At 36.5% G+C, this 25,704-nt stretch overlaps 1 protein-coding gene across 13 annotated transcripts in view; it reads right to left on the minus strand.

Moving 5' to 3' along the window:
• Nucleotides 1-1,764: 1,764 nt before the first annotated feature.
• The window catches only part of PLEKHA7 (pleckstrin homology domain containing A7), a 139,079-nt gene continuing 115,139 nt past the window's right edge, over nt 1,765-25,704 (minus strand). For 9 of the 13 annotated variants that reach the window (XM_085224233.1, XM_085224223.1, XM_085224226.1 and 6 more), the window contains 15 exons: nt 25,480-25,548; nt 25,235-25,315; nt 23,892-24,041; nt 22,016-22,117; nt 18,336-18,444; nt 17,002-17,243; nt 16,107-16,295; nt 15,738-15,855; nt 14,815-14,894; nt 14,214-14,414; nt 10,950-11,108; nt 8,453-8,586; nt 7,541-7,683; nt 4,889-4,997; nt 1,765-3,313 (listed from right to left, as the gene is read on the minus strand). In XM_085224233.1, the coding sequence (XP_085080359.1) occupies nt 4,900-4,997; nt 7,541-7,683; nt 8,453-8,586; nt 10,950-11,108; nt 14,214-14,414; nt 14,815-14,894; nt 15,738-15,855; nt 16,107-16,295; nt 17,002-17,243; nt 18,336-18,444; nt 22,016-22,117; nt 23,892-24,041; nt 25,235-25,315; nt 25,480-25,548 (1,875 nt within the window). In that variant the 3' untranslated portion in view covers nt 1,765-3,313; nt 4,889-4,899. The remainder of the gene's footprint in view (nt 3,314-4,888; nt 4,998-7,540; nt 7,684-8,452; nt 8,587-10,949; nt 11,109-14,213; nt 14,415-14,814; nt 14,895-15,737; nt 15,856-16,106; nt 16,296-17,001; nt 17,244-18,335; nt 18,445-22,015; nt 22,118-23,891; nt 24,042-25,234; nt 25,316-25,479; nt 25,549-25,704) is intronic. The other 4 variants (XM_085224227.1, XM_085224222.1, XM_085224224.1 and 1 more) reach the window with 4 other exon arrangements.

Here is a 25,704-nt window from a genome sequence, read left to right on the forward strand (position 1 = left end):
TTTCCAGAATAGCATCTCTCCATACAATTGTTTCCCCAAAAAAACTCGCTGGCAAAGTGTTTTTTTCCCCTCCCTAACTGTTCCAAAGCAGTATGAATGCCACTCCCCAGACAGACAGCTGTATGTCCTCATACATAGAGAGGCAACAGCGCAACAGGATTCCTGGCAGCCCATCAGCACATGAAATAGTGAGAAATGGGGTGGCGGTGTTACAAGAGTTCAGGAAGGTGGAAGCTACAACCATCAAGCTGCAGTTTTATGATAAAACACTAGTGCAAAAAAACAGAGGTAAAAGGTATGCAGTCTGCATAATTTTTGCCTGGTATAACATTAGAAAACACTGACCAGAAGACAGCACCTTGAAAACAACTGCCACTGTTTCTGCTTCCTTATTTACAATTTCACTGAAGCTTCTTAATAGACTGGAAAAAAGTATTGCCTTCTGACTGAAATGCAGCAGTCTGCACATAGATACCTTTTCTTTCTTTCTAGCCCTGATATCAGAGAAGTAGATAAATCTAAAAAACAACATCTTGATGGGCAGAAACAACTGAAAAAGGAGACTGTCCCAAAGCAAATACTACACGCAAATGAAAATGACCTGTAATTATTTGAAGACTACATGCACTCCCACAAAAGGGTGGTCAATGAAGTATAGCATTTCACATACTTAATGAAAAGTTTTAGAAGACAACCAATTTTTTTTCCCCCCATATGTAAGATTAATTATGGACATAGACCAAAATCTTTGGAACAGTTCATTTTACTGCAAGCACTCGTGGTATAACTGGTTAGTGCAAAAGCCTCCTCTTTAACACCAGCTTGAATGAGCAGATTCTGGGTGCATGACTGAAGGAAAGAAAATGAACATCTCCTGCAACCTGCAAAGCAGAGCTGCCCTCAGTCCTTCCCTTCCACTGCCAGAGCAGCACAGGAATTAGCACTCAACGCCTGCAGTGGTGCAGGAGGCCACGGGCTGCGCTCCTCACCCAATTATGGCTCCATTCTCTTCTACCCCTCACAACAAAGCCTCTGGAGAAGGAATGCAGTTTCACTGAAGCACAAAACACATTGGTCAAAGGCTCCTTTGTATTTCAGTCTGTGAATCTGAGGAACAGACGGAGCACGTCATAAGCAGCTCAGCTGGGAGGCCAAGGACTCACATTCCTAAATGCTCGCTCTCGAGGTCCTGGAGTCGACACTAAGCCACAGAAATACCAACTGCTCCTCTGCATTTTGTTCTACGTATCAAGTTCCAGAAGCATTAAACACTTCCACCATTCTCCCTCAAACTCACATCCACTGAGGGAACCGAGAGCACAAGCTGCTGTAGGTCAGCAGCTCCAGCACTCTGTGGGGTCAGCTGTACCCCCAGCAGCCCATCTGCCAGTGAGGAGAGGGAGCCACCGTTTAGATAGAGTTACTTGGGTACCTTAATCACCAGGCACTCAGGGACTAAGAATGTGTCAGACAAACACACATCTATGAGACAGAAAGGTCAGTGTTGCAGTAGATGTATTTAGGACAGCACCCTGAATAACCATTCTAATCAAGAATAAAAGAGATTTAATCAAATGGCAAGAAATATTTCTAGAAATTATGAATCTCTGGTGTAGGGGGAACGTGATTCAAATTCCAATGAAGAAAGTGCAAAATTCAGGAGCTTCAATGGGATTTACTCTTAGATGTGGTAACAGCACAAACAACGCTGGATGTCAAACTGTACAGATGCTGGTACGCGCAGGCAAGACAGAGGCAAGAGGAGGCAGTTATGTTAATATTTTAATCTGTACATATACCATTTTCCGAACTGTTACATTTAAATTAATGTTTTCTTGCAAAATATTCATTTATGCTCTCAGAACTTTTTTATAAAGGCAAAAATAAATCATTATTTTGGCAAAAAGGTTTTGAAGTTGATACTGGCAGTATTGAGGTAAAATAGAATAACATTAGCTAAACATATATTTTAAAGAATATTTCCGACTACAGTATTAAGATAATATGATTTGACTCAAAGTCTGAAACTTGAAGTTCAATCAGTTTCCAGGGCTTTGTATCTATTACTTGAATACAGCATATAAACAAGTTAGTAGTATCACAAAATACTGCAATTTATTTCTCAGCCGTTCTTTATCTAGAGCTGAACTCAACTACCTAATATTGGGCAATTTCTGCATATCTTGCACTCAGCATTTTTATATTTTTTTTTTTTTTTCCAGTTAAAGCACTTGTAGCCATTCATTTAATATTCTTTTCTCCTTTCGTAACCACCTCACCCTTCGCCATATAAGTAGAACGCTGAATTTCAAAGTTTGGCAAAGTTAAGCATGAGGTGAACTTACATGTAAAATCAGCAGGTGCCAAATTACATCAGTTTTACTGTTTCCAGCATAAATACTAGTCAATACATCATATTGTACTTTTTATTGAAAAGATATTCTGAAGAAAAAATATATATTTACTAGTAAAATGACGCATCCTATTTTTCTTATTGCTTACGTGACACACTTTAATTTAAAAGTTTCCTTCTTCCATATCTCAACTTTCAAAAAAAAAAAAAAAACTTTGTTAGCTGGTTGTTACTACTGTCAGGAGCAATCTAGCATGCCGTGTATCAATACCAGCAAGCTAATCATACGCAATCAAAAAAGGAAACAGGAGTTAAAAATTGGTTTTTGTAATGGCTTTCATGGAAAATTTCAGCTATACTGAGATTTAGGAAATCAAACTACAAGTTCCTTGCGATGTATTATTCCATGGGCAAAAGGGTGGGTGATTAACTCTATTAAGATACTCAGCCCAAAACACCCCTACAGTAAACCTCTCAAGTGGGGTTAGCTCTATCCATACCCTACGAATTTGTTTCTAGGATTGTTCAACTTGCATTTTTTTTTTTCCATAAAACTTTACATTGTGCTTCTGAGCCTGAGGGGGAAGTAACAGCGTCTCGTAACAACTATGCAAGTAGTTCCTCTTCAAATGAATTCAGCCCTTGATTTAAACAAATTCCAAAATACATTCTGTTCTAAAAATACATTGTCAGTATTTTACAGAATTTATTAAAAGTGCCATTCATTCATATAAAAAGTCTGAACTAAACTGAAGTCAAAATAAGATGTTAAGCAATTCTCTCCATTTTCATAGAAAATCCCCCATTATTCTCTGAACATATTTCCAAAAGAAAGAACCTGTGATCAGCCAGTGCATGCCTTCACAGAGTGCTCGTAATCAATCTCCTCTTTCTTCTACACGGCGCCACTGGGGTGGGATTTGCTTCGAGTCTTACATCATTGCTCACTTACTGCTTTGGCTGGTGTGAAGTAAAATAAAACATGGTTAAATATGAAAGCGAGTGCACTGATGCCAAGCAGCAAGCACTTTCAGGAAATGTATGTTTGCGTTAAAGCCTCCTGAAGATAGACAGAAAGAAGAAAATTAGTACTGACACGTTAAGCAAACAATTGTCACGTGATGTCAGTGAGCTCACGCTCAAAACGTTGGGTCCCCTGCACATTGCTGGTTATTGTAATTATTTTCTTGGTCATTTTTCAAACACACATCACACTATGCATGTATATTTATACAGACACATGATAAATGTGAAGTCTGCCTGGAATCACAGAATGGTTGAGGTTGAAAGGGACCTCTGGTTGGAAGCTCAGCTGGTCCATGCTCAAACCTGACAATATCCTAGCAGGGTCAACTCTTATGCAGCCATAGCAAAGACAGCTAGAATCTGGTTCTCAGAAAGATAAGCAGAACCAGAAACACAAATAGCTATTTCCACCAAGTTCTGTAGAACTGCTCTGAATGTCTCTGCACGTTCTCTCTCGCTCTACTTCTCTCATTTACTGCAGGCCTTTCTGAAGACAGGTCAGTGCCTCATTGAGCCTTTCTGGAACATGCTGACTTTTATTTAATTTGTATTTGTTGCAGAGGAACTTGATTCAGATCAGTGAAACTGAAAACAAAGGTATCTAAAGATTAACATTATTTAAGGCACTCATTCATTCCACCTGCTTTACTGCTTCATCTCTGTTTTAAGTTCTTGTCCAGAATTAGTCAACAAAATTAGTCCAAAGGAAATTAGGAAGATGAAAACACTTCTGAAGGAAACTAGAGATTCACAAGTGCTATAACTACAGCACATCTAGCAGTTAGCTATCATAATATTGACAGGTTCTTCTATTTCAAATAGAAAAATCACTGCAAATACTACCAGGAAGAGATGATATTTCTTTATAAGAACAACAAAATTATCTTAATACTTGAAATGCCGAAATAACTTCGAGAACAAAATTAACACTTTTGTTAACACAATCCAGCCAAAAAAAAAAAAAACCCACAAAGGCACAAAGCAGTCACAGTATTGCAGAATTAGTTATATAGGGCCAAATTTTCAGCTTACCTCAAACAAGACTTGAGTTTTAGCCCATGTACTTTTAGATATCAGCCCCTAAACTACCCCCGCCTTGCATACACAACTTTGGTTGCACTTTTAATTCTCTTGTGCAGCAAACGTACAGGTCACGTGCAGGTAAAACTGCCTTCAGAGCTCAGCTGAAGCCACAGCTGTATGCAACACTGGCCATGGGAGTAGAAATTGTGGCTGAAAATCTGGCCCCACGCTACCAAGAGTATAGACGCCTCTTTCCTTCACCACAGTAAGGGTATGGAAGTTCCTCATCTGGAAAGCTAGAGCAGTTATTTGAAGACTATTAGCTGTGTTAGCTCATTAGAAGCAATATTTATTATACAAGAACAAAAGGTTTCTGAAAAATGGATGCATGCGTTGATTTGGATCTGATTTAGGTGTTAAAAATTCAGCAAGCCACAGCGAAGATACAACGGTAAATCAGACATGTCAAGAGCAGTTAGTTCTTACTTTTAAGGTGTTTAAACAAATGTGTAGTGAAATCCATTGCTTAGGGGAGAGTGAGGTGGCTGTGGTACAGAAGGTGAGGGTGCTTTGGGTGGATAGGTCAACTGCTGAGCTAGAAGGGATCACATACAGGAATTAGGCTGCACAATCAAACATTCACATTAAAACAGAGCCACCTCAATTTTCTAACACATGAATAAGAAACCTGATTAGTAACGCAGTGAGGTGTTACACTATTGTAGTTACATGGAACACAAACAACATTTCTAATTGCTTTAGAATTGAATTTATATTAGTTGCATTAAATTATGCAAATAAACATTCTTCTTCTGATGAGAATTTGGACAATTATCTTATGACTGGAACATACTAAGGTACACACAACACTCATGCACCCTAATCAAATCCTGCTTTTAAAATTAGATCTGGAAGGGCACCGCCGTTTAATAATTTGGTTTTGAGATTTCTCTGAGGTTGTACAGGTTCTCAGCCTTCCATTGGTTACAGGTAAAAAGCAGGAATTAAGATGCTATTTAGAAAAATCACAAACAAAAATATTTCACAGATATATGTAACTTTTTATGTAATGCAGTGCACGATAAATCAATTCTCAGATCTCAGCTTGAAACTTCAGGATAAAAAATAAAATAGAATAATAATATTCTTGTCTATAAAGCAGAGTAATTTAAAGACAATAATTCTAAAACTATAAAGACTGAAACAGTCTTAAATTCTGCTTTTTCATTTTAGAAGGCTAAAGGTTTCCAAAAAACACAATTCAAGAACTAAATTCATAAGATGTGTACGTTTTATTTTAATCTTTCAGATTCTTGGCAGGATTTCTATTTAGAAGGTGGATTTCCTACTAGCTCAGAGGAACTCAACAATGCTACGTTACAGGCATTAGACAAATGCACAATCTATACTGAAAGTAAAGTGCATTATCACAGCATCCTAACACTGGTTATCTGATCCACAGAAGAAAAATGTAAGAAGTTAAGCCTGCATCTCTTTCAAAGCAAATCTTGATACAAAATCTGGACATGTAGGTTTGGATTTTCAGCTATGGTTTGCTTCATCGGCAAAAAGCAACTTCAAAAAAATATATATTTTAAATTCAAAGTACAAAAATGAAAATGTGAAGGAACGTGTAAAATTGGAATAAATTAGAATGTGCAATCAGCTGTGCAAAGCATCACGTTATTTTCATTTTAAATCACTTTAGATTATCATAAAATGCCCCATAGTCCAAAATCCTCAACTCTTTTTATGGATTGCACACCATCAGTCAAAATTAAACTACGCTGGCTGATTTATTGCTTTTTTTAAGAATTTCCAAAATTTGGAATAATTTCAAGCAAGAGTGTTAGCTTTTCCTAGAAGAAGCTAGAACTCATATGGCAAAATGCTGTGTTGGTTCATACCTCCTGAAACACCCAAGTCCCACTCAATAACTAAAACATGCAAGTCAGTGTTACAGTACCAAGGACCTTGTTATTAGAACTTGGACCAGAATGCCTGTGGAAAAGATTGAGGGTCTGAAAATCTATTCCTGAAATGCCTTACAATTCTGTTTATTTATGTTGTCTACCCTCCCAGTGAACCACTTTTATTCCTTCAAGTCAGTTAAATCACCCACTGAAACTCTCCTTAGTGTCAAGATTCATAACTTGAAAAAGTATCCCTTCCCCTGAAAACTGCATTCCCCTTAGGTTTAGTTGCCACTGAATCTGTGAGTATACAGCCACATCCAATCCACAGTCTGTTATTACAGATGCACGTTACGTATCTGGATATTAGAATAATCTGTCTTTACTGTGAAAGTCTTGAGGGCTTTTGTGGCAAGCGTCATACATTTAAACTGACAGCTTCAGATGAGAAATGCGCACACTTTTCTCCATCATAGTTAAGATCCTATTATTTCTATTCTCCATTGGAACAGTGAGCAGTGCCAGTTATAAATGGCTGCTCAGGTACTGGTTAGAATAACTGCAGCATCCATTACCGTGCCATACAAATCTGTTGACACTTTTTATTTATTTCAACTAGAAAGCAATCGAGAGTGAAATTATCATCTTTACTAACATATTGCAATGGGTCTAGTAATCTCCAGACATCAAGCAGAATTCATGCATGCTTGTCTTGCTCTGGTCCCTAATCTTGATCACCAAACAGAAATGTACCAATACCAATTTTAAGACTTCTAGCCTGCTGTCGTAAATCTCAAGCTGCAAGTGATTCTACTATACTTTCAATCACAGAAACCAGTGCATCTCTCCTTTAAAAATATATATATTTTAAGAAGGGTAGATATATATTTAAAAATAAGGGACCAATTTACTTTTTAAAAATGAGTACAGAAATAGCTCATTTCATGTAATTATAGGGAATTCATTGAAACTATTACTTTTTTTAGTGCTATTAGTAGAGTGAGTTTTCAAGTTCCAAACTTTCTGATCATAGTATATTCTCCTATTGAATGTCAAATGCTCAGCGTAAACCTTAACTTCATGTTATCTACTGCTATTCTGAATATGAATATTTTGAATATGAATTGCTAAAAACTTCTCTTAGGCCAGGAGTTCAGCAACAACCACACACAACTTTATAAGCAGATAGGAAATAGTTGTTAGTTGGTAAATAACTAAGTATTACCTGCTACCTCCTTGCTCCTCTGAGAGGCTTCAGAAGCCAAAGCGTATGATATGGTAATGATGCGTTCCTGCTCTTGGAGCTGTGAATCTAAATCAACTGAGTTGTGCTTGTCCTGGGCAACAGTAGGCTGTAGATTGTGCATACTAGCAGGAAAGTGCAAAACAACATTAACATTTCCAAACATAAAGAAGAGCCCACTGTGCAGAAAAGAAAAAGCTTCAATTCATACAGCAGTGTTTGGATCTCATATGTCAAGCTCCATATTTCACTGAAGTTCTTTGAAGTAGTGTTAGATATTGTATTTAACTGACTATGGCAAACAAAGACAAGTAATTGTAGCCATTAACACACTCGGTCACAATTTCTGCTTAGCCTTAAGTACGCCTGGAAGTCCTTTGTAGCTAAGTTAATCACAGGAAAGCACTATAAAAATGTTATTTCTTTGTACCTATTCATAACCTTTCTTGTTACTGCCTGAGGAAGTGATGGTCCTCACGTTCAGAGTCATTTACATTCTTTCTAGGAGACTACAGGTACTCGAGGTAACCACAATCACGAAAATGCATGTTTCAGCTGCCTCCACATTAGCCTTAAGTAGCCAAATTCTATCCTGCTTTTGGCTGTATCTGCACCTTTGCCTCTCCCCACTCTCACCTACAGGTTGTGTAGTAAATAACTCACGACTATTTTAGGGTGCTCCAAACAAGAAAATGGACATGACAGATTTTGCATAACTAGAATCTCTGACACTTGGCTTTAAAAAGGAACTTCAAGTATGCTAAGTACAATACATACATTCTGTATGCATTTTCCCTCCTTGCATAATTAAACTGTACAGGAAATAGACTGTTGTATGAAGTTAGATTCCAGTGTTTAACACCAACCTCTGTGTCAGATCAAAAAATAACCGACCTTGATTTAGTAAGAATATTCTTTATCTTCTCTGCTTTACGCTGCCTCGCTGCCAGTTCTTCTGTAGAAAGAGGTTCTTCTGGCTCCAATTCAACATAACGTTCTGGAATTGCAACCTTCTCAGGTTTTGACAACTGTGGAACAAAAACAAGCATCAAGTTTTATCAGCCCAGACTTAAACACTCTGAGATTTAATCTCCTTAACGCAAGAATACAGTAAAAACAATAAAGCACAGGTTCACACTGTCAATACATGTACCTGATTCTAAACATTCCCTCTGGAAATGAGCTTATGCCCTTTTAACAGTGTCTTTTCCCTTCTTTTAGAAGATAGATCAAACAACTATTAAAGAGGATTACAGAAGAAATTTGAATCAATAGGGAGCCTTTCTTCAGCTCAGCTTTAGAGCCCAAAGTAGGACTGATTGTAGCTGTTGCAATAGGAAGAAGAAACCATATACAAGAGTGGTAAGGCAAACAGAAATTTTAAAGGAACACTAGGAGCTATTTATGTCACTCCAAGATTTCCTGTAAGTGAGAGGAGATATCACCTAAAGTTTTAATTTAGGTACCACTCTTCTGAGACATAATCTTCCTCTGGGAGCAGCAGAAAAAAAAAAAAAAAAAACCCACAAATTTATAAACACCTTTGGAAATTCCTGGACTGCAGAATCTGAAACCTTTGATGTTCAAAAGTCATCCAGAGAACTGACCCACAAATAGACCAACACGGTGCAATTAACAAGACATTCAGCACACAATTATGTAGGTTGAGTATTTTAATTATTAAAACTGATTGCACAAAAGCTAGCAATGATTTTTGTGTTAGCATCAGTTTCCTTGCAGAGAGATTTTGCTTCACAGAAGATATCTAAACCACGTAATGAACATACAGTTTACAAATGGACACTGAAAGCCAAAGCATACACTGCTTTTTAAAAGCATAAATAGCAAACATGAATAAATAAAAGTGAGAGAAAGGGAACTTTTCTCCCACAGTTGGATCCAACCTTGCCCTCAGTGATGAAGATCAGTAATACACAGGCAATGCACAAAGTGCCAAAGCACTCAATAAGAAATTGTCATTCATAACTTAAAACTTAAATCATAACCTCAAGTTTTTACAGTCCCTTTCAAAAAAACCCTAGGCCAATGCTTTCTGAAAAATAAGGATTTTTTGTTACATTTCCTTACCTTCAAATCCAGCTCCCCCACAGAGCAATGTGTATATTTATAGTACAGCTAACTGAGAACAGCTCATCCTGCCACTTCCAAAACAACAGTTATCACACAAACAGAGGATTTATCAGCCATAAAAAGTATAGCCTTATGAGGTACAGAACTGGCCAGGTGAAGAGGATTGAAAAATGAAATGGAAAAAGACAACCTGAGGAACTGGAGAAAGAAGCTTTAAACCCAGACCTTCAGACCTGCTTCAGTCACATTGAGATATGACAGAAATGTCTACATGTACAAATGTTTCTTGTCCCAGTCTGAAAGTGCTAGTTTGGACTAGCAAGTGATTCAAGAAGCCCTGGAGGTCTCAAAGAAAACATGTGCTGGCTCACATTCAGCCAACTGTCATCTAACACACCCAGATTCTTCTCCATACAGTTTTCCAGCCACTCTGTCCCAAGCCTGTAGTGATGCATAGGTGGGGTTGTTGTGACCAAAGTGCAGGACCCAGCACTGAGTCTTGGGAAGCTCATACAATTTGTCTTCAGCTCAGCAATCAGTCTGTCCAAATCCCTCTGCAGGGCCTTCCTACCCTAAGGTAGATCAGCACTTCCCCCAGTTCGGTGTCTGCAAACTTACCAAAGGTGCGCTCCATCCCCTCATCCAGATTATCAATAAAGAGATTAAACAGGGATGGCCTGTTTAGTCGAAGTGCTTCCTGCTCTAAAAGTCTTCCTACTGTTAACAATTTCATTGACTTTCCCTCCACTGTGGCATTTCACGCAGCACATAGCTCTGCCTTCCACTTGCTGTACTCTTTCCTTTCCACTAGATGGCTCAATCGCATTTCAAACAATCTTAGATACCAGAGCTGGAAATAAATCTTGCCCCGGGAACAAGGCGTCACACGAAAAGCCAACAGAACCTTTTCTCCCAGATCAAAATGAAGAGTAAGGTAGCTCTGTGGAACTTTTACCTGTTAGCAGTTTCTTATTATAAAGAGTATTTATGTTGGTATCTTATTTTTTCCTAATTCTCATATAACATTGCCTAACTACCACTTTTCCCTATAAAGCCTATGCATTACACAAGGTAGAGCCAACCCTTCCATTTTTTCTCTCCACTAGAGCACCATATGAACACAAACCTTACAGACACCCTAAGAGCCAGGCCAGAAGTATGCTTTCATTTCGATACCTAGAAGACTCCTTTCAGTTTGAACTTCCAGCTCACTTTTGAAATAAAAGATGAAAATTAACTACATAAAACTTAAGGTTAATATCAGGGGGAATATAGTAGGAAGCAAAATTATGAGTGTTACCTCTCTGCTGATGTCTAAATCGTAGTCTTGAGGCTCCAGGTCTGTCTCTGTCACCGCTACTGCTACTGGCTGAACTTTTAACCATTCATTTTCATCCTTGTCTTCCCCACGAATTGCCCTCTCAAGTAGCTGCAAATCAAATTCTTGCTCTCGCTTCCACTGGTAATAGATACAAAACAATTAATAGCATTCAACCATACTGACAAATTCAACTTTCAGCAATGTACATAACTGTGTCTGCAAAGGCTATTTTGCTGAGAGAATCCAAAGAGCAAACTCTTTAACTGATAGAAAAAAAGAAAATGCTGCTGTATTTCTTGCAACTCCTGGCTGGGAGATTTTATTTCTAGCAACGCTGCATGGATTTCAGAGTACTGTTTAATTTTATAAGTGTGCAGCTGTATTAAACTCTATCACGTATATTAATCACAATTTCACAAATGCTGATGAAGGTGGCACCAGCACAAACATCCACAGAAGTACAGATGCCAGTACAAGCAAGCCTGCAGAGTGCTAGCTTTGTCCTAGGCACTTTAACCAGGCAACGGTGTGCCACTGCAAATCAGTACACAGAAAGGACAGTAATACTGCAGGCTGAGAATCACTGCTTGTTAACTCTACGTGTCTTCCTAGAAATAGACTTGGTGATTGAGGATGATATTTTTAGTACTAGCATTAACTTGTCTCAAATTCAAGCAGTAATTTTATAATAACTTCTGAGCTACTTCACATTCTATTAACCTAGCTACCTGCAAAATTTAAAATCTTACACATTCTCCTTACAAGATAAATATTTAGCAATAATACAATCGGAACATAATTAAATTAAACAGCATAATTTTAAGAGTTCCCATATTATTGCTTAGCAGCCCCTTCACAACTACACACAATATACATCTCCATATAAACTCAAGCTTAATAGCCCTAAGAACTCATTTGTTCATAAATGTCAAAAAATGAAGCTCTGTTGCAGCATCATCCCATCCAGCAGATAGCAGCGACTTTACCATACAGACATGAAACATATTGAAAGCAGTGGGGAAGAAAAGGGACAAAAACAATAAGATGATCTCCTGAAGTTTTTAAGGCTATCAGTAGGAGAACATGTCATCACGTTCAATAAAAGTGTCTAACATTTCTATTACACGTCTCTGACTTGTTTTGGTTGCAGTTTGAACTCTATATGAAGCCCTCAGCCTCCATCATGCTACTTGCATTATTAAATCTACTTGAAACCTATTCATGCACAAGCTCTTGATATTCACTCAAAAGATACATGTCCTCCATGTATATTTAGGAAGTTAATATACCTAAAAAGGCATTTTCATCTCAAAAATTAAGATTTCTTTTTCGGAATTCAAAGGAGAAAAAATGTTTTAACATTCTCACACTCCAAACTTCTTATTCTACTCATATTCAAACCAGGCCTGATTGACATAGTATACTTTAAATACACAGAATCATCTTCAAATTACATTACGTAGGTAAGAAAAACATCAAACTGTTATTACAAAGCAGGATTTTTATTGGCTTTGATGTTGCACTTTTACATTAAAAAGGCATTTTATATAACAAATGAGCCCATGTACTGTGATCCATACTTCAAATGCCATTCTACACTTGCGAGCTGACTGATTAAAAATTCGAGTTACACATACAATGCATGTTTTAAGCAAATGTTACATACTGAGCAGCATTTCAATTATACATTTAACTGTTTGCCATTTTGGCTGCTAAATAATTGCAATGCTGTAAGTAATTGTGCTATTGAACATGCTTTTTGCGTTTTGAAGCCCTGTAGGTACAAGAGATGATCTCTGCAAAACACTGCTAGGGCTGAAAGACTCAATTTTAATTCTTTACAGCAAGAAAAAGACCAAGATGGCACCCAATCTATAGATAAAGTACTTGTCACAAATGTTAATAAGGAGTGTCACAAAAATGTTTCAATTCAACTCGTGTATGTTGTTACGTTAGACTTCGGAAACATCAGAAGCTCAGATTTAGTTCCTCTAATTAAATATGAAAATAATTCTACTGTAGTTCCATATTTCCCAAGTATTACGTACTACCTTTAATAAATTTGTGATTGCAAAACAGAAGGCAAAATAGATGGATGTCTCCGAGTTGTGCACTCATATTTACTGGGAAAGTAAATATAAAGAACTGGCTGTAAAGTAGTGTTACTGAGCGGTGGGAATGAAAGGTTGAATATTGTAAGGGGTGGTTTAAATGCCAGCAATTGACACACACGTACTAAATGCAATTAAGCCTGGTAAAAATTGAGTAGTCCAGTTAGAAATTTTAAAATAACTACAAAATTCTGCAAATTAAAAACAAAACAAGCAAACAAAAAGAGGCATTAGGTATGATGAGTGACGAATCTAAAAGCAAGAGATCTTGTGCAATGAATTAGGTAAAACAAGGTGATCGTTCTAAAGCTCTAGTGGACCAAATGAAAAATAAATTAAAAGGCTACAGCATAAGTGCAATTACAGTACAATCTTGGTTTAGCACCAAGTGAGCAACTGGGTAGCTTCACCAATTAGAATTGCTTTGGTTAGTATCCAAAACGTATCATTACAAACTTTGATTCTGTACAGCATTTAATCTCAGAACACAACAAAAATTCTTTTCTTCAGCAGCTTAAATTTGAGCCTTATTAGAATATTCTACATGTTGAGCTTTAAAGGAGGACTTGCTGCAACTGAAACAAATTTGATCTTAAGTTTCTAATAAGTGTGATTAGATTTCAAAACTTATTATCCATTTCTCCTTAACAACAAAAACAAAAAAGAAAAATCAACCACACAACCTGCTTGGCCTGATATTATCACAACTATCTTGCAGCCTAATTTGTGAATTTAAAAGAAAAACCATGGTGAGTAAGAACATTCTAACAGGCCCATTCCATTATGAAGCAGTTTGAAAGTCCTAAAAGTTTTTTACACTTTCTAAATACAATTCTAGTAAAAAACAATCACATCTCTGAATTCACTCTAACAGAGTCTCACCTCCACTCAGCACACTGACCTCTGACCAACTTACCTGCCAAATCAGCTACATATACTGTAACAACTAGTAAAAAAAAAAAAAACAAACCACCATCTCTTACTTGCACTCTCTGAACTCATTTTATACTGCATAACACTAATTTAATTATACTAGAAGCATCACACACACTCAAGTGAAAGTGCTTGCTAGGAAAAAAAAAAAATCCAAAGATATTTCTAGTTTAGTCCTTTTAAGGCATATCTAACATACTGAGCCTATGTCTGCAGAAATGGGCCGGATGAAAGACCGAGATGAAACAGACTGCCTTTCTCCTTGGCTAAGGGTTCTCTTGCGTTCACGAACTAATGCCTTCTGATGTCGTTTCATTCTTTCTAGTTGTTCCTCTGCACTCATCTTGCCTCTTTGGTGGTCTCCAGAGTATAAACGTTCCAAGGCACTCTTTGGTCTCTCCTGAAGAAGTTATAAGGCACACAAAAAATGTGTTGGAATTAATAGTTTATAAGGAGTATACAAATAAGCAGCACCTTTTGCTCACCCTATTTCTAAATTAGGATAATTTTGCTCTGTTGCTTGGTATGAGTTTGAATATTTCAACATTATAATATCTATTAGTACAGGTGATTTTGGTTCCAAGCTTTGTTTTTATAGATCTATTAGAAATGTAGCAAGTTGCCTTTCTACTTCCTGATTCATTTAAGAGAATTAGAAAATAAATAGTATTAGATCATTGGAGAGGGGTCCTCTCCCATGGCATTAGAATCCCATCTCTTGCTATGCAACATATACTCTGGATTTAAGAAAAAATTGGAAGATCAAGACAGTAGTCTTCAGATGTTCTTTTAAAACTTACCTTGGACCTATCTCTTCGAAGAGTTGCATATGATGAAATGGTAGATGACTGGTGCAATCTGGAAGTTGATCCAGACAAGCCTTTATAAGGAAAAAGAAAATGCTTTAAAACCAAAGGACAAAAGGAAGATGTGTCAGATGCTTTTTTTTTTTCCCTTATGATATTCTCATTATTTTAGTTCACATTTCACATTTTTTTTCAGTTCAGAAGGTCATGAGAGGCAGGAAATTTCATTTCAGCCACAAATGCTATGTTTCAAATCACTAATGATCAAAACACGAAAATCTATGATATTTTAAACATATAGTAAATGAAGTATGGGGTGAACTCAGCTGTATAACAACATATATGTTTTACAAATAATCACATCTATGAAGAAAAACAAACCTTAACAATGCTTAGAGTTATAGGGATAAAAAACAAACTACTTTTCCCCAAATATCCTCTCTAACTTCATCTGTTAAGTGGTAAAAAGACTTTAGCACAATGAGATCCTAGTGACAAGTCACATTTAGTGTTTGGAGACATTACATTTTTATTCTTTACTGCTTCCATTTCATTGACTTCCACATGTATTTTAATACACGTATTTTAAAAAAAATTCACTTGAGTTTATAAATACAACACAGAAATAATAAGGAAAAGCAATTCTGAATACAGGAGATACTCTAACTGCTAAATTCATTTTTTTGCTATGCTTTTTGTTTCTTTGTTTTTAAGAATTACATATGAAGCTCCTTCACCAAAGGCTGGTAATCCATAATAGCACCATTAAAATCACAGATCCTCTAGAACTTCCCAGCACTGTACAGTTAACCTAAAAATAACAACCTCAAGATAAAGATCATTTCCAGCAAATCCTAGAGAGAAGCTCCTCTACAAGAAGTTCTGTTAAAAATCAACTATGTTAATTCCTGGCTTACCACGAGTAGGCAATGTCTGGTATCCACTATCAACAGTTATGAAACCACTGGAAGGTTGGCTGAGGTCACCGCCTATCATTGCCAGTTCTGGTTCACTCACATATGAACGCAGTTCTACCTGTGTGGAAAGATATTTACGGGCTCAATTGACATCACAGACAGCAAGTCTGAAGTCTTAAAACAAATCCCAGCAGTTTTGTTTCTGGATTACTGAATCTGTCTCTGCCATTACTATAACATACAGATTTCTTCCATTCTCTCTCTCTCCCCTCTCATTACAAGATCTAGCAGTATACATATTTCACAGACACTATTGTCTGTTATTGGTTCACACATTCCTTACAGTGCAGATGGTCTATGAGTGCTCACCCTATAATCTCCGTTTACATACTGTCCTAGTTCTCTGTCTCTTTTTCTTTCATCCGACTGACGTTTCAGGCCACGCACTGATGTGTGTCTGATGACAGTGGCTTCTCTTGGGAGTGGTGGAACAGCTGGTGGCTGATCTTCAGGACTGTATAACTGAGGAAGAGGAGGTCTGGGAGGTGCTTCATCTTCCTAGTCAGAAGAAAGCACAGGTATGTGGCAAACAGTCTGGTCTGGAATAAACTGAAAGTTCATAACATTATACAAATTATTTATGATTTATTTATGATACAATTATTATGATTGCTTTACCATGCTCTTCTCTGTCCACCAGAAGCTTGAGTTCTTGAAAGCAAACAAGACCCAAGAAAGCAAATAACCAATGAACCACAAGGCATTACCAAACAGCAAGGAAGGCTCTGCTATGGTATGTTCTAAAACACTATATGCTACTGTGAGTAAGCCTCCAGGTTACAAACACAGGACTAGAGGAAACAGCCTCAAGTTGCTCCAGGGGAGATTCAGGTTGGATGATAGGAAATACTGCTTCTCCAAGAGTGGTCAGGCACTGGATCGAGCTGTCCAGGGAGGTGGTGGATTCACCATTCCTGGAGGTGTTTCAAGGAATGTTTAGATGTTGTACTAAGGGACATGGTTTAGTGGGCAATATTGGTGATAGGTGGACGGTTGGATTGGGTGATCTTGGAGGTCTTTTCCAACCTTGTTGATTCTATGATTCTAAATACTCTCGTGTATTTGTTACTGCTCAGTTTGATTAAAACCCTCAAGTGTCTCCCTTTGCTGTGCCTCCACATTGCATGCACTTAGCAACATGAAAGCTTTCTATCAGAAGTGAATAGAAACAGCAGAGAACAAGGCTCACAACAACAGTACTTACAACCTTTGGCATTAGCCTAACTGGTGACTGAAGAGGTGGCTCAATTTTTTTCAGCTGTGGTACTTGTTGCTGCGTTCTGGCCTGGAAGTAAGGCTGTGGATACAGTCTCACCTCTAGCGAAGGTTTGACCAGGCTGGACGGAGGGCTTTGTGGAACTGAAGGTTTGCTCTCCACGGTTGTGAGAGAAGCTGGTAAGGAAGAAGGCACTGTAGACTGAGAAAATGAAGGCACTATTTTTCTTTCTAGGGGAGAAATATGCACATTTGTTAGATGCTGTGTTTCTTATATCTGTCAACAATGTTCATACAAATAGAAATTAATATCATTAAACTTTAAAAAACAGCCCTAATACTCTTCAAATTTTTTTCAACACAAATTGTTTGAGGGTTTTTTGCTATAAAAATCTATGACTGCTAAATTATGGCAGGGGTGGGAAACATTTTCTTGATGAGGATCAAATAAGCTTTTCAGGCTAAAAATAAAAATATACGTTAATACCATTCAAACAAATCCCTTGGCAAAAGGGAGAGGAGGAAAAGTCCACATGTCATACGCAATCATTACAATGGCTGGCTATGGCTCCCTACCTCATAACCCTTTGGCTACAGAGCTAGACATGACTAAGCACCAATAGCCATACCTTAAATAAAATCTCACCAAGAAGAATTTAATTTCCGTGTGTAAAATGGTAAGCAAAGATACTCAAAATACAAGATAAATTTACAAGAGGCATTAACAGCCTCTTGGTATCCCAGTGTTCTCTTTTATTCGAAACACAATAAAGCAATTGAAATGCAGACCACACATTCTTTTCTTTCTTCTATTCCATAGCTGATGTTGCTGCTCTGCCCACCAAGCACCTGCCTGAAGAGGAAGGGGGAAAACAACTGGGGCAAGGGCAGTCAGGCAGCATCCAAGAGGAAAAAAAAAAAAAAGGCAGACGAGTGCAGAGAAGAGCTCCCAGACAACATACAGAACAGATACTACTTTGGTATGAGCCTGGTGTATGTGTGAAGCTATTTCTGTGACCTGCATAACTAATCCCACTGCTATTGTTCCCTTTTTTATGGCTTATTATGCTTCAGTATGTCAAACAGAAAAAACACAAGCTTTTTTGCTGGCTCAACCAAAGAAATGCCAAAATAACGTGCTCAAGCTACAGAGATTTCCAGTGTAGAAATGTAGTTATCAATGTAGTTCTGTAGTTATCAGAATTAATTGTGTTTTCTGCTCTGGAAAATACTTCTCAAGTATTCAGATAGATTCAAAGATTCAACTGCATTTGTATTTATATATATATATATTTTTTTACTTTTTAATTATGTTCCATTTACCTGGATTCTTGATGGAGTCCACTATGGTTTTGTAATTTGCTTTATTTGCACTCAAGCCAGCTGTAACATCTTCAATTCTCCACAAGTCTTTTTGTATTTGTGTTTTCTCCTGATAGTTAAAAAGAAAAAGACAAAAATTATATCCCTTTTTAATTTACAAGAGATTTATATTCTTTTGTTACCAAAACCAAACTAATGTTTCAGAACTTACATGAGAACTTACGGGCATAAAAATAGGTTACACAATTATTTTAATACTTAAAACAAGCAAAAACAACATTACCCACAGACCAACAAATCTTGCACACAGGACCATAGAATTTAGAGCATTTTCTGAGTCTTAGAAGATTTCCTACAAGACATATGGAATGAGACATCTCTATATTGTTCCCTACAATATTATTCAGGCTACAAATCCTGGTTCTACATAAAGGCTCTCTAAGCTCAGTTTAAAATTGAACTTTTCTTAAATCCTTTAGCACACTTCAGGATGCTAAGGTTGCATTGCAGCTTTAGAGAAAATGTCCAATATTAAAACCAAAAAATATATGTGGTCTCCATGAATAATGCTATATAATTGCCTAACAGCCTGTAATGAATTAAATACAAAACCAGTACTAATTGAGAAGGGATGACAAATTTAATTTCTTTCTATACTTGGGTGGCTAGGCTTATTTGGATATAATATGTTCTTCAGTCTCAACTTGTGTCCTGTGCTACTAATTCTTCCCAGTAGGCAAGAATGGGAAGCTTTCTCTAGTGTCTGGACTCTGCCTTTGTGTATCTTGTGGCTAGAGGCCGTGGCTACTGAAGCCATCACTTCAGACACGTGTTTATTGCAATCATAAACCACGGGTAGAAACACTATTCCAGGCATGTGGGTTTTTTGTTGGTTGTTTTGGTGTTGTTTTTTTTCCGTCCACAGGTTGTAAGTCATCTTGTAAATTTACTGTAATCTATTATTTTTCCTAAGGAATCAATGCCTAATAACTCTTCCTTCAAAAAACAAAAACAAACAAACAAGAAAAACCTGGCATTAAGAAAAAAATAAATAATATTGTTTTCCACGTGGTTTTATAAAGGCAGAATGTTGTGCAACACTAGTTAGGAATTGCTTACAAACTCCTTAGCAACACTAGGAATGTATCACTTGCTAGGAGCTGCAAAATGACTGCTAATTAATCTCATAAACCTGAAAGAGAAAAACTTTAGTAACAGCTCTTACACCTCATAGAACTAGAGAAAGCACATCAATTGCTTTCTACTTTCTGTTTTAGCTCAGAAAATATGTTCAGTCGAGTTATAGATCAGCAAACAGGGTGCCAAGAACACAAACATTTAAATGATGGAGAGCGTTATTTGCCTGCAGTAAACTCACTCCGTGGATGGGATATCTTGAAAGACTGTCAGGATACAAACTATAAATTTGCACATTTCATTACGTTTTTCTGAGATTAATCACACTACAAGGAACCAAATGATGGATTTACAGTGATCACATCTCAAGACAGGTTAAAAATCCCCACATGTACAAAAAAATCCTGCTTCTGAAATCACTCAGAGAAACTGCATCATCAGCGATATATACAAAACAAAGGTCTTTTAATATTATTTCTTCCCATTACTTAAATCTCGACGCAAAGAGAACATTTTAAACCAAAAAAAAAGGAGTAGATCTAAAATACAAAGAGATTAATTTATTTTTGAATTACAAAAGTCAGGATTGCTGTTTACCAAAGGGTATAAAAGTACTTTATGGGCAAGCGTGAAAAGTTAGTTTGGAGAGATGCGTCGGTTTCTCTAAATTCCTTCACATAGAAACATAATTTAGAATGATTTATAAAACTAGAGCAGAAACATTTAATGACAGGTTATCACTTAAAAAAAAAAAACACTTTTACATTAATTTCAGCATACCTGATTGGGGGACTCTTAAACGAAAGACAACGAAGGTATACTCTTAAAATTAAGATTTACTTTGAGCAAGTAGTTTGAACCATTTAGTTTTTAATCTGTCAATGCTATATATAAGCAATATTAGTTTTCTATAGCAACATGCACCATTTTATGGAATTTTAGTAATATTTAATGAAAAACGTATAGTTTTTTCAGTACAGTGTGTATTTACCTAATGCTTTTGCAAAATGCTAGATAAATAATCTTGAGCCTATACACAGCTAGGTAGCAATCTAAAGACTATAATGATTGTGGATACTTTTAATGAAACGTCTTTAAAGGAATATGATTTTGAGAACATTCACTACTTTCTGGGAAAATCAGTTCCCCTTCATATCTCCAAAACAGATATTCAGAAACGTGTATGTATATTTATGTGTGTGATTGTGTATGTGTGTGTATATATACATACACACACACATATATATATACACACATATATGTATCAGTATGCACACATGAAACACTGTGCAGAGGTATGTTTACGCATACACTTGGTATGAGATGCTAATTAAACTAAATTAACATTTGTTCTGTGTAAACCATCTGCCCATCTACGTGTACTAATAAATCACTTGCAACAGTATTTTAGGCAAAAGTTCAATACACAACTGAAAACTGTTTATTAAAGTATTTTATTCAAATACATTCTGTCTAGACTGGAACATCCCCTTTGTTAATCAACTGAACTTCATACAGACCTGATTTTTATTCTAAAATACCTCTGCGATGTTTTGGAGGAATGTATTCTACAGCTGAGCTCAAATAAATGAGATTCTGGCTCTAGAAATTGACCACACACACACACACCAAAAACACCAAATTTAGAAGTGGCTGAAAATGGAATCTGAAGATTGAAACATCTAAGAAGGTTTTACACCTCTTGTTCTGATAAAAGTTTATCCATTAATAGTGAAAACAGATATACTAACTTGCCTCTGATCTGATGTTTTTTGCAAATACGTAAGTTAAAAATGTTGAGTTTTTTGATCCAAAATACTTGGAAAAGTATGCTAAGGTTTCAGCCAATTAAACACATTGGTTTTGTTTCTTATGTTTTGTCTTTTAAAATTCAGCTGTTGTGCACAGACATGGAAAAAATAACCTGGAGTGTATTCCTGGTCCTAAGAATAAAATCATCAGTTATAAGCAGGTATGCAGAATTAATCTTATATGCCACATCCAGTTTAGCAAACAGAATAGCTCAGCTTCAAACAAAGCTTCTTTGTAAGATTCAAAACTGAATAATTGATTTAAAACTGAGATGCTGTTAAACACTTATTCCACTTCACAAAATGATCTGCAGAGATAAATCTTCCATAAAGAGAAGACATGACAAAGAGCAAGTAATGACAATAACAAGCCAAAACTGATGTTCTTAAAAATGGGTAAAGAATCCAACAATGTCAGATCAAATAAATGTATGACTAAGAAGTCCTGCATAGTCTTATAAATTAAATACGTTATCAATGTCAAGATGTCAGCATGTAATGAAAACATAATAAAATAATGACAAATTTGCATAGAAATCTTATAAGAAACTATTAGACATCCAGAAGATAGCTAGTTACTGCACAGCAATGCTGTTAAGATTTCGGAACTCTGCAAACTAAGATGTGACAGCTGAATACAATGCAAAAGTTACAGAACATCTCTCTTATGATAGCTTTCAAGTTCAGAGATAATTTTCTCACAAGTAAACCAATGTCTGGAAGCAGACTCACCTGAGATACCAATGAACTATTCATTTGTTCCTGTAAGGCTTTTTTCAGCTGGCTCACGTCCTTTTCTAGTTTCAGATATTCTTTCCAGGCATTTTCCATTTCCTAATAACAAAGATAATACTCTAGCACAATTACAATGAAACAGGATATCGCTATCAATTCTCTAATTGAGCAATTGAGTGTTGTTAAGATGGATTTTTGCCTTTATTAAGAGAAGCAAAAGTGTTCTGTAGCCTGTATTTTACACATATATATACACACATATAGAAACTTGAAGATACACTTCAAAATGCTTTATTGATTGCAAGACTACATCAAGAATCCCTAGTTAAGAAATTCTTGCTAGCTTACAGACACAAAACCATTTCTTAAGCATAAAACTGCTGTTTACCTGTTTAACTGACTCTACTATGCTATGAAGGAAGCAAATTCTACTTCCTTTCTACCTTCTCACTCTACTTCAAACAAGTTCACAAATAAAATTCAAACAGGCACCTGAACCAGAAATGATATTTTAAGACACGAAGTTTAAAGTTTTAAAGTTCTGATTACAATGTTTCAATGTCATTGTAAGCAAATAAACAAGCAGACACCTGGAAAATAAAGCTATCCAATCACTTTTATGTTAGATTATTTCCAGCACCCATGACACCACAGGATGCTTTCTCACCCAGAACTGTGAAAATTCAAGTCAGTGTAAAGAGTGATGGAGTAGGTTTCTTTTCCTCTGAAGTTTGGAAAAGAGATAACTGAGGAGTTGAGCTGAAGAAATACTGGAGGCCTACAAAACCATGAGATGCACTGACAGATTGGATAGTGACTGGTAGTTCCCCACCCTCATACTCGAACAAGGGTCTATCACATGAAACAAGTGTGAGTCAGGCTCAAAACAAACAACAGAGTGGCTGTCCACCCAATGGGGAACAGATCTATGCAGTACTTTCTCAAATTATGTTTTAGATGCAAAAGGTTCACAGAATTGAACAGAGAAGTGGACTTGGAAATTAGATATACTGAGGATTACTAAACAGACAAAATAATGGTCTCAGGATTTTTGATTTTTTTTTTTTTTTTTTGAATCAGAAAATAGAAGCTGGATTGATTATCACAGAAAATACTGCCCATCTCCTGACCTTACTCTTCCCAAAACACATCCTTATGCCCACTGCTGAAGCCCTAATACTGCATGAGAAGAAACCTTGGACTGGGCCAGTGCAGCTATTCTCACAATGACTTGCTACTTGGCAGATTAAACGTGAAGAGCTTTCACAGACCACTTGTATTTTCTGCAGGCAGAAAACATTGTATATATACATTTAATTACTACTGACATCTTAATATTCAGATCTTACTACAGAAAAGGTGTTCAAGCAATTTTGTGAAGAGCAGACCCTGTTTTTATTGAGAGATAAGATTAATACAGTGAGCACACAATACCCAGGTTTATATTATTCTTTCATTGCCAATTCTTACAAATATTTTTATTTAACAAAAATGCAACATTAAATTGCATTTGAATATTAAGTTGTAATAGTAATGGTAAATTTTGACTGAAATACAAACAGACCCATGCCTTTTCCCCTGGAAAAATATCATAGATTCATATTTATACTTGCACTGCGAAAAGGATTAGCTGAAAGATTTGCAATTTAAGCCCTATATATAACAGACAAAACTATTAAATGAAATTCTAAGCTTCTAAGGGAGTGCATTGAAGAGGAAAGCTGTAGAGGTCGCTCATATACTCTTTTTGTCAGATTTCGTATCTTGCACTTTAACAAAATCAGTTCACAGTAGGTTTTTTTTTAAAAAAATACAGTTTTCCTCTAATTGGTATCTTAACTACTGTTTTCTGAAAACAACCTGAAATACATACCGTTGAAACTTTGGATATTTCAGCCCGAATATGTATAAGATCTTCTTGCAAAAGTCTTTGCTGGTAGGAAATTTTTTCCGCATGCTGTGGTTGGTCTTTGTACTGTTCCATCTGCCTGTGTAACACCTCCAAAACAGACTCCAGCTGATCCTAAGAAGAGATACAGAACAGAAGAGCAGACAACAGTAAGCTTACAGCATTGATGGCAAACTTAATAAACAAATTTATCTTTGTGAATGTAAAAGCTGTATTCTTCACTTCCAGTGTTCCCTCTAAGCCACTATGTTAGGATTGGCCCAGTACTGTGGAGACTAAGATGTAAATGAATGAAACGCTGCAGGAGCCTTAATCACTTAAAATTTTCTAATATTTTCTATAGCATCTGTTTAAATTGTGTGGAAAATACAAATCAGTGAGAATTTTTCTATTTATAGTCTGTGCAAAACTGTAATTTACAATTTTAGAAGAATCTCCTTAAGCAGCACAGAATTGTGATAGCTCTAGCGCACCGCAGTATTAACAGCTTATTTATAGACAACTTCTCACTCATTGCTATAGTTAAAGCAGCCACGTGAGGGATTAAAACACTACCTAAACACTAAGTAGGCCTGATGCATTCAGTCAGAAGTAACAGTGAAGCATTTCTGCACAACAGCTCTCTGAAGGATCTACTTGGATGGCACTTCCATTTCAGAATGCATTTTTTTCTGAACTGCCTGGCCTTAGACTCCTTGACAGCTATAGCTCATTGTGAGGGAAGCACATAAACACATGCAAGGGAAGACTAGGAGACACTTCTGGTATTGTTTACTGTTCAAACAATGAATCGATATGGCATGGAGGGAAGTAGGAGGGTTCCAAGTACAAACTTGCCCAGAAGTATTCCAGCATTTCAGTCACAAACCTCAGAACAATGCTCAAAACAATCTATAAACCAGCATAGCTCCCAAATGACTACAAATGGGAATCTCACTACCACACACAGCGTGCTGCTGTTTGTGCAAACAGTGCTTGCACGCGTGGGAAGAGCTACGAATGAAACATGACTGCCTCCCACTACATGAATCATAAGACATTAAGCAAAACCACACAGAACTGTGTATACACCCTGATTTGTGAACAGTGCCAGATTAACTGTATATGGTTTTAAAACACTTATCTTCAAAAACATTTTCTAAAAGTTGGCACTCAATCTTACCATAAAAAAAAAAATACTTTCCACATAATAGATGATGTGCATTTTCAAAGAAAACTATCATAAAGCAAGCAGCATCTAGTAATTTGATTTTATTTATAATTCCATATAAGTATTTTTAATTTTATTAAGATCTCTTTACTCTTACTTTATTTTCCTTAAGAGCTCTTATTTTGTCCTCCAAGTCCTGTAGAATTCTGTCCTGCTCACAGAAAACGCTCAGCTTGACCTGAAAATAAAACCATATTGCCGTATGTAACATGAGATTTTTAAGAAGAAAAGTCTCCACTAACAATACTTTATCCCAAAGAGAATAATAAATGCAACCAATTAACAGTACCAACAAATGGCCAGAACACAACCAGAGTTTCTGAAGTGGTGGCTGATACTTACATCGATATCACTTTCTGCAACCTTGACGGGTTTCGTACTTCGCTCTTTTAGCGTGTCACGTCCCGACACCTGCGAGGAACAGTTTGAAAGATCTGAGAAATTTGTTCCAAACTAAAACCAGGTTTCAGGCATAAGAACAAAAGCTTTGTTAAATATGTAAATCTAACAACGAAGATGAAAAAGAAATAAAATTTTGGATACAAGTCTCTTAAATGCGCACTTCTC

Source organism: Meleagris gallopavo, chromosome 5 (genome assembly GCF_905368555.1).
Source record: "Meleagris gallopavo chromosome 5, MGAL_WU_HG_1.1, whole genome shotgun sequence".
Lineage (NCBI taxonomy): Eukaryota > Metazoa > Chordata > Aves > Galliformes > Phasianidae > Meleagris > Meleagris gallopavo.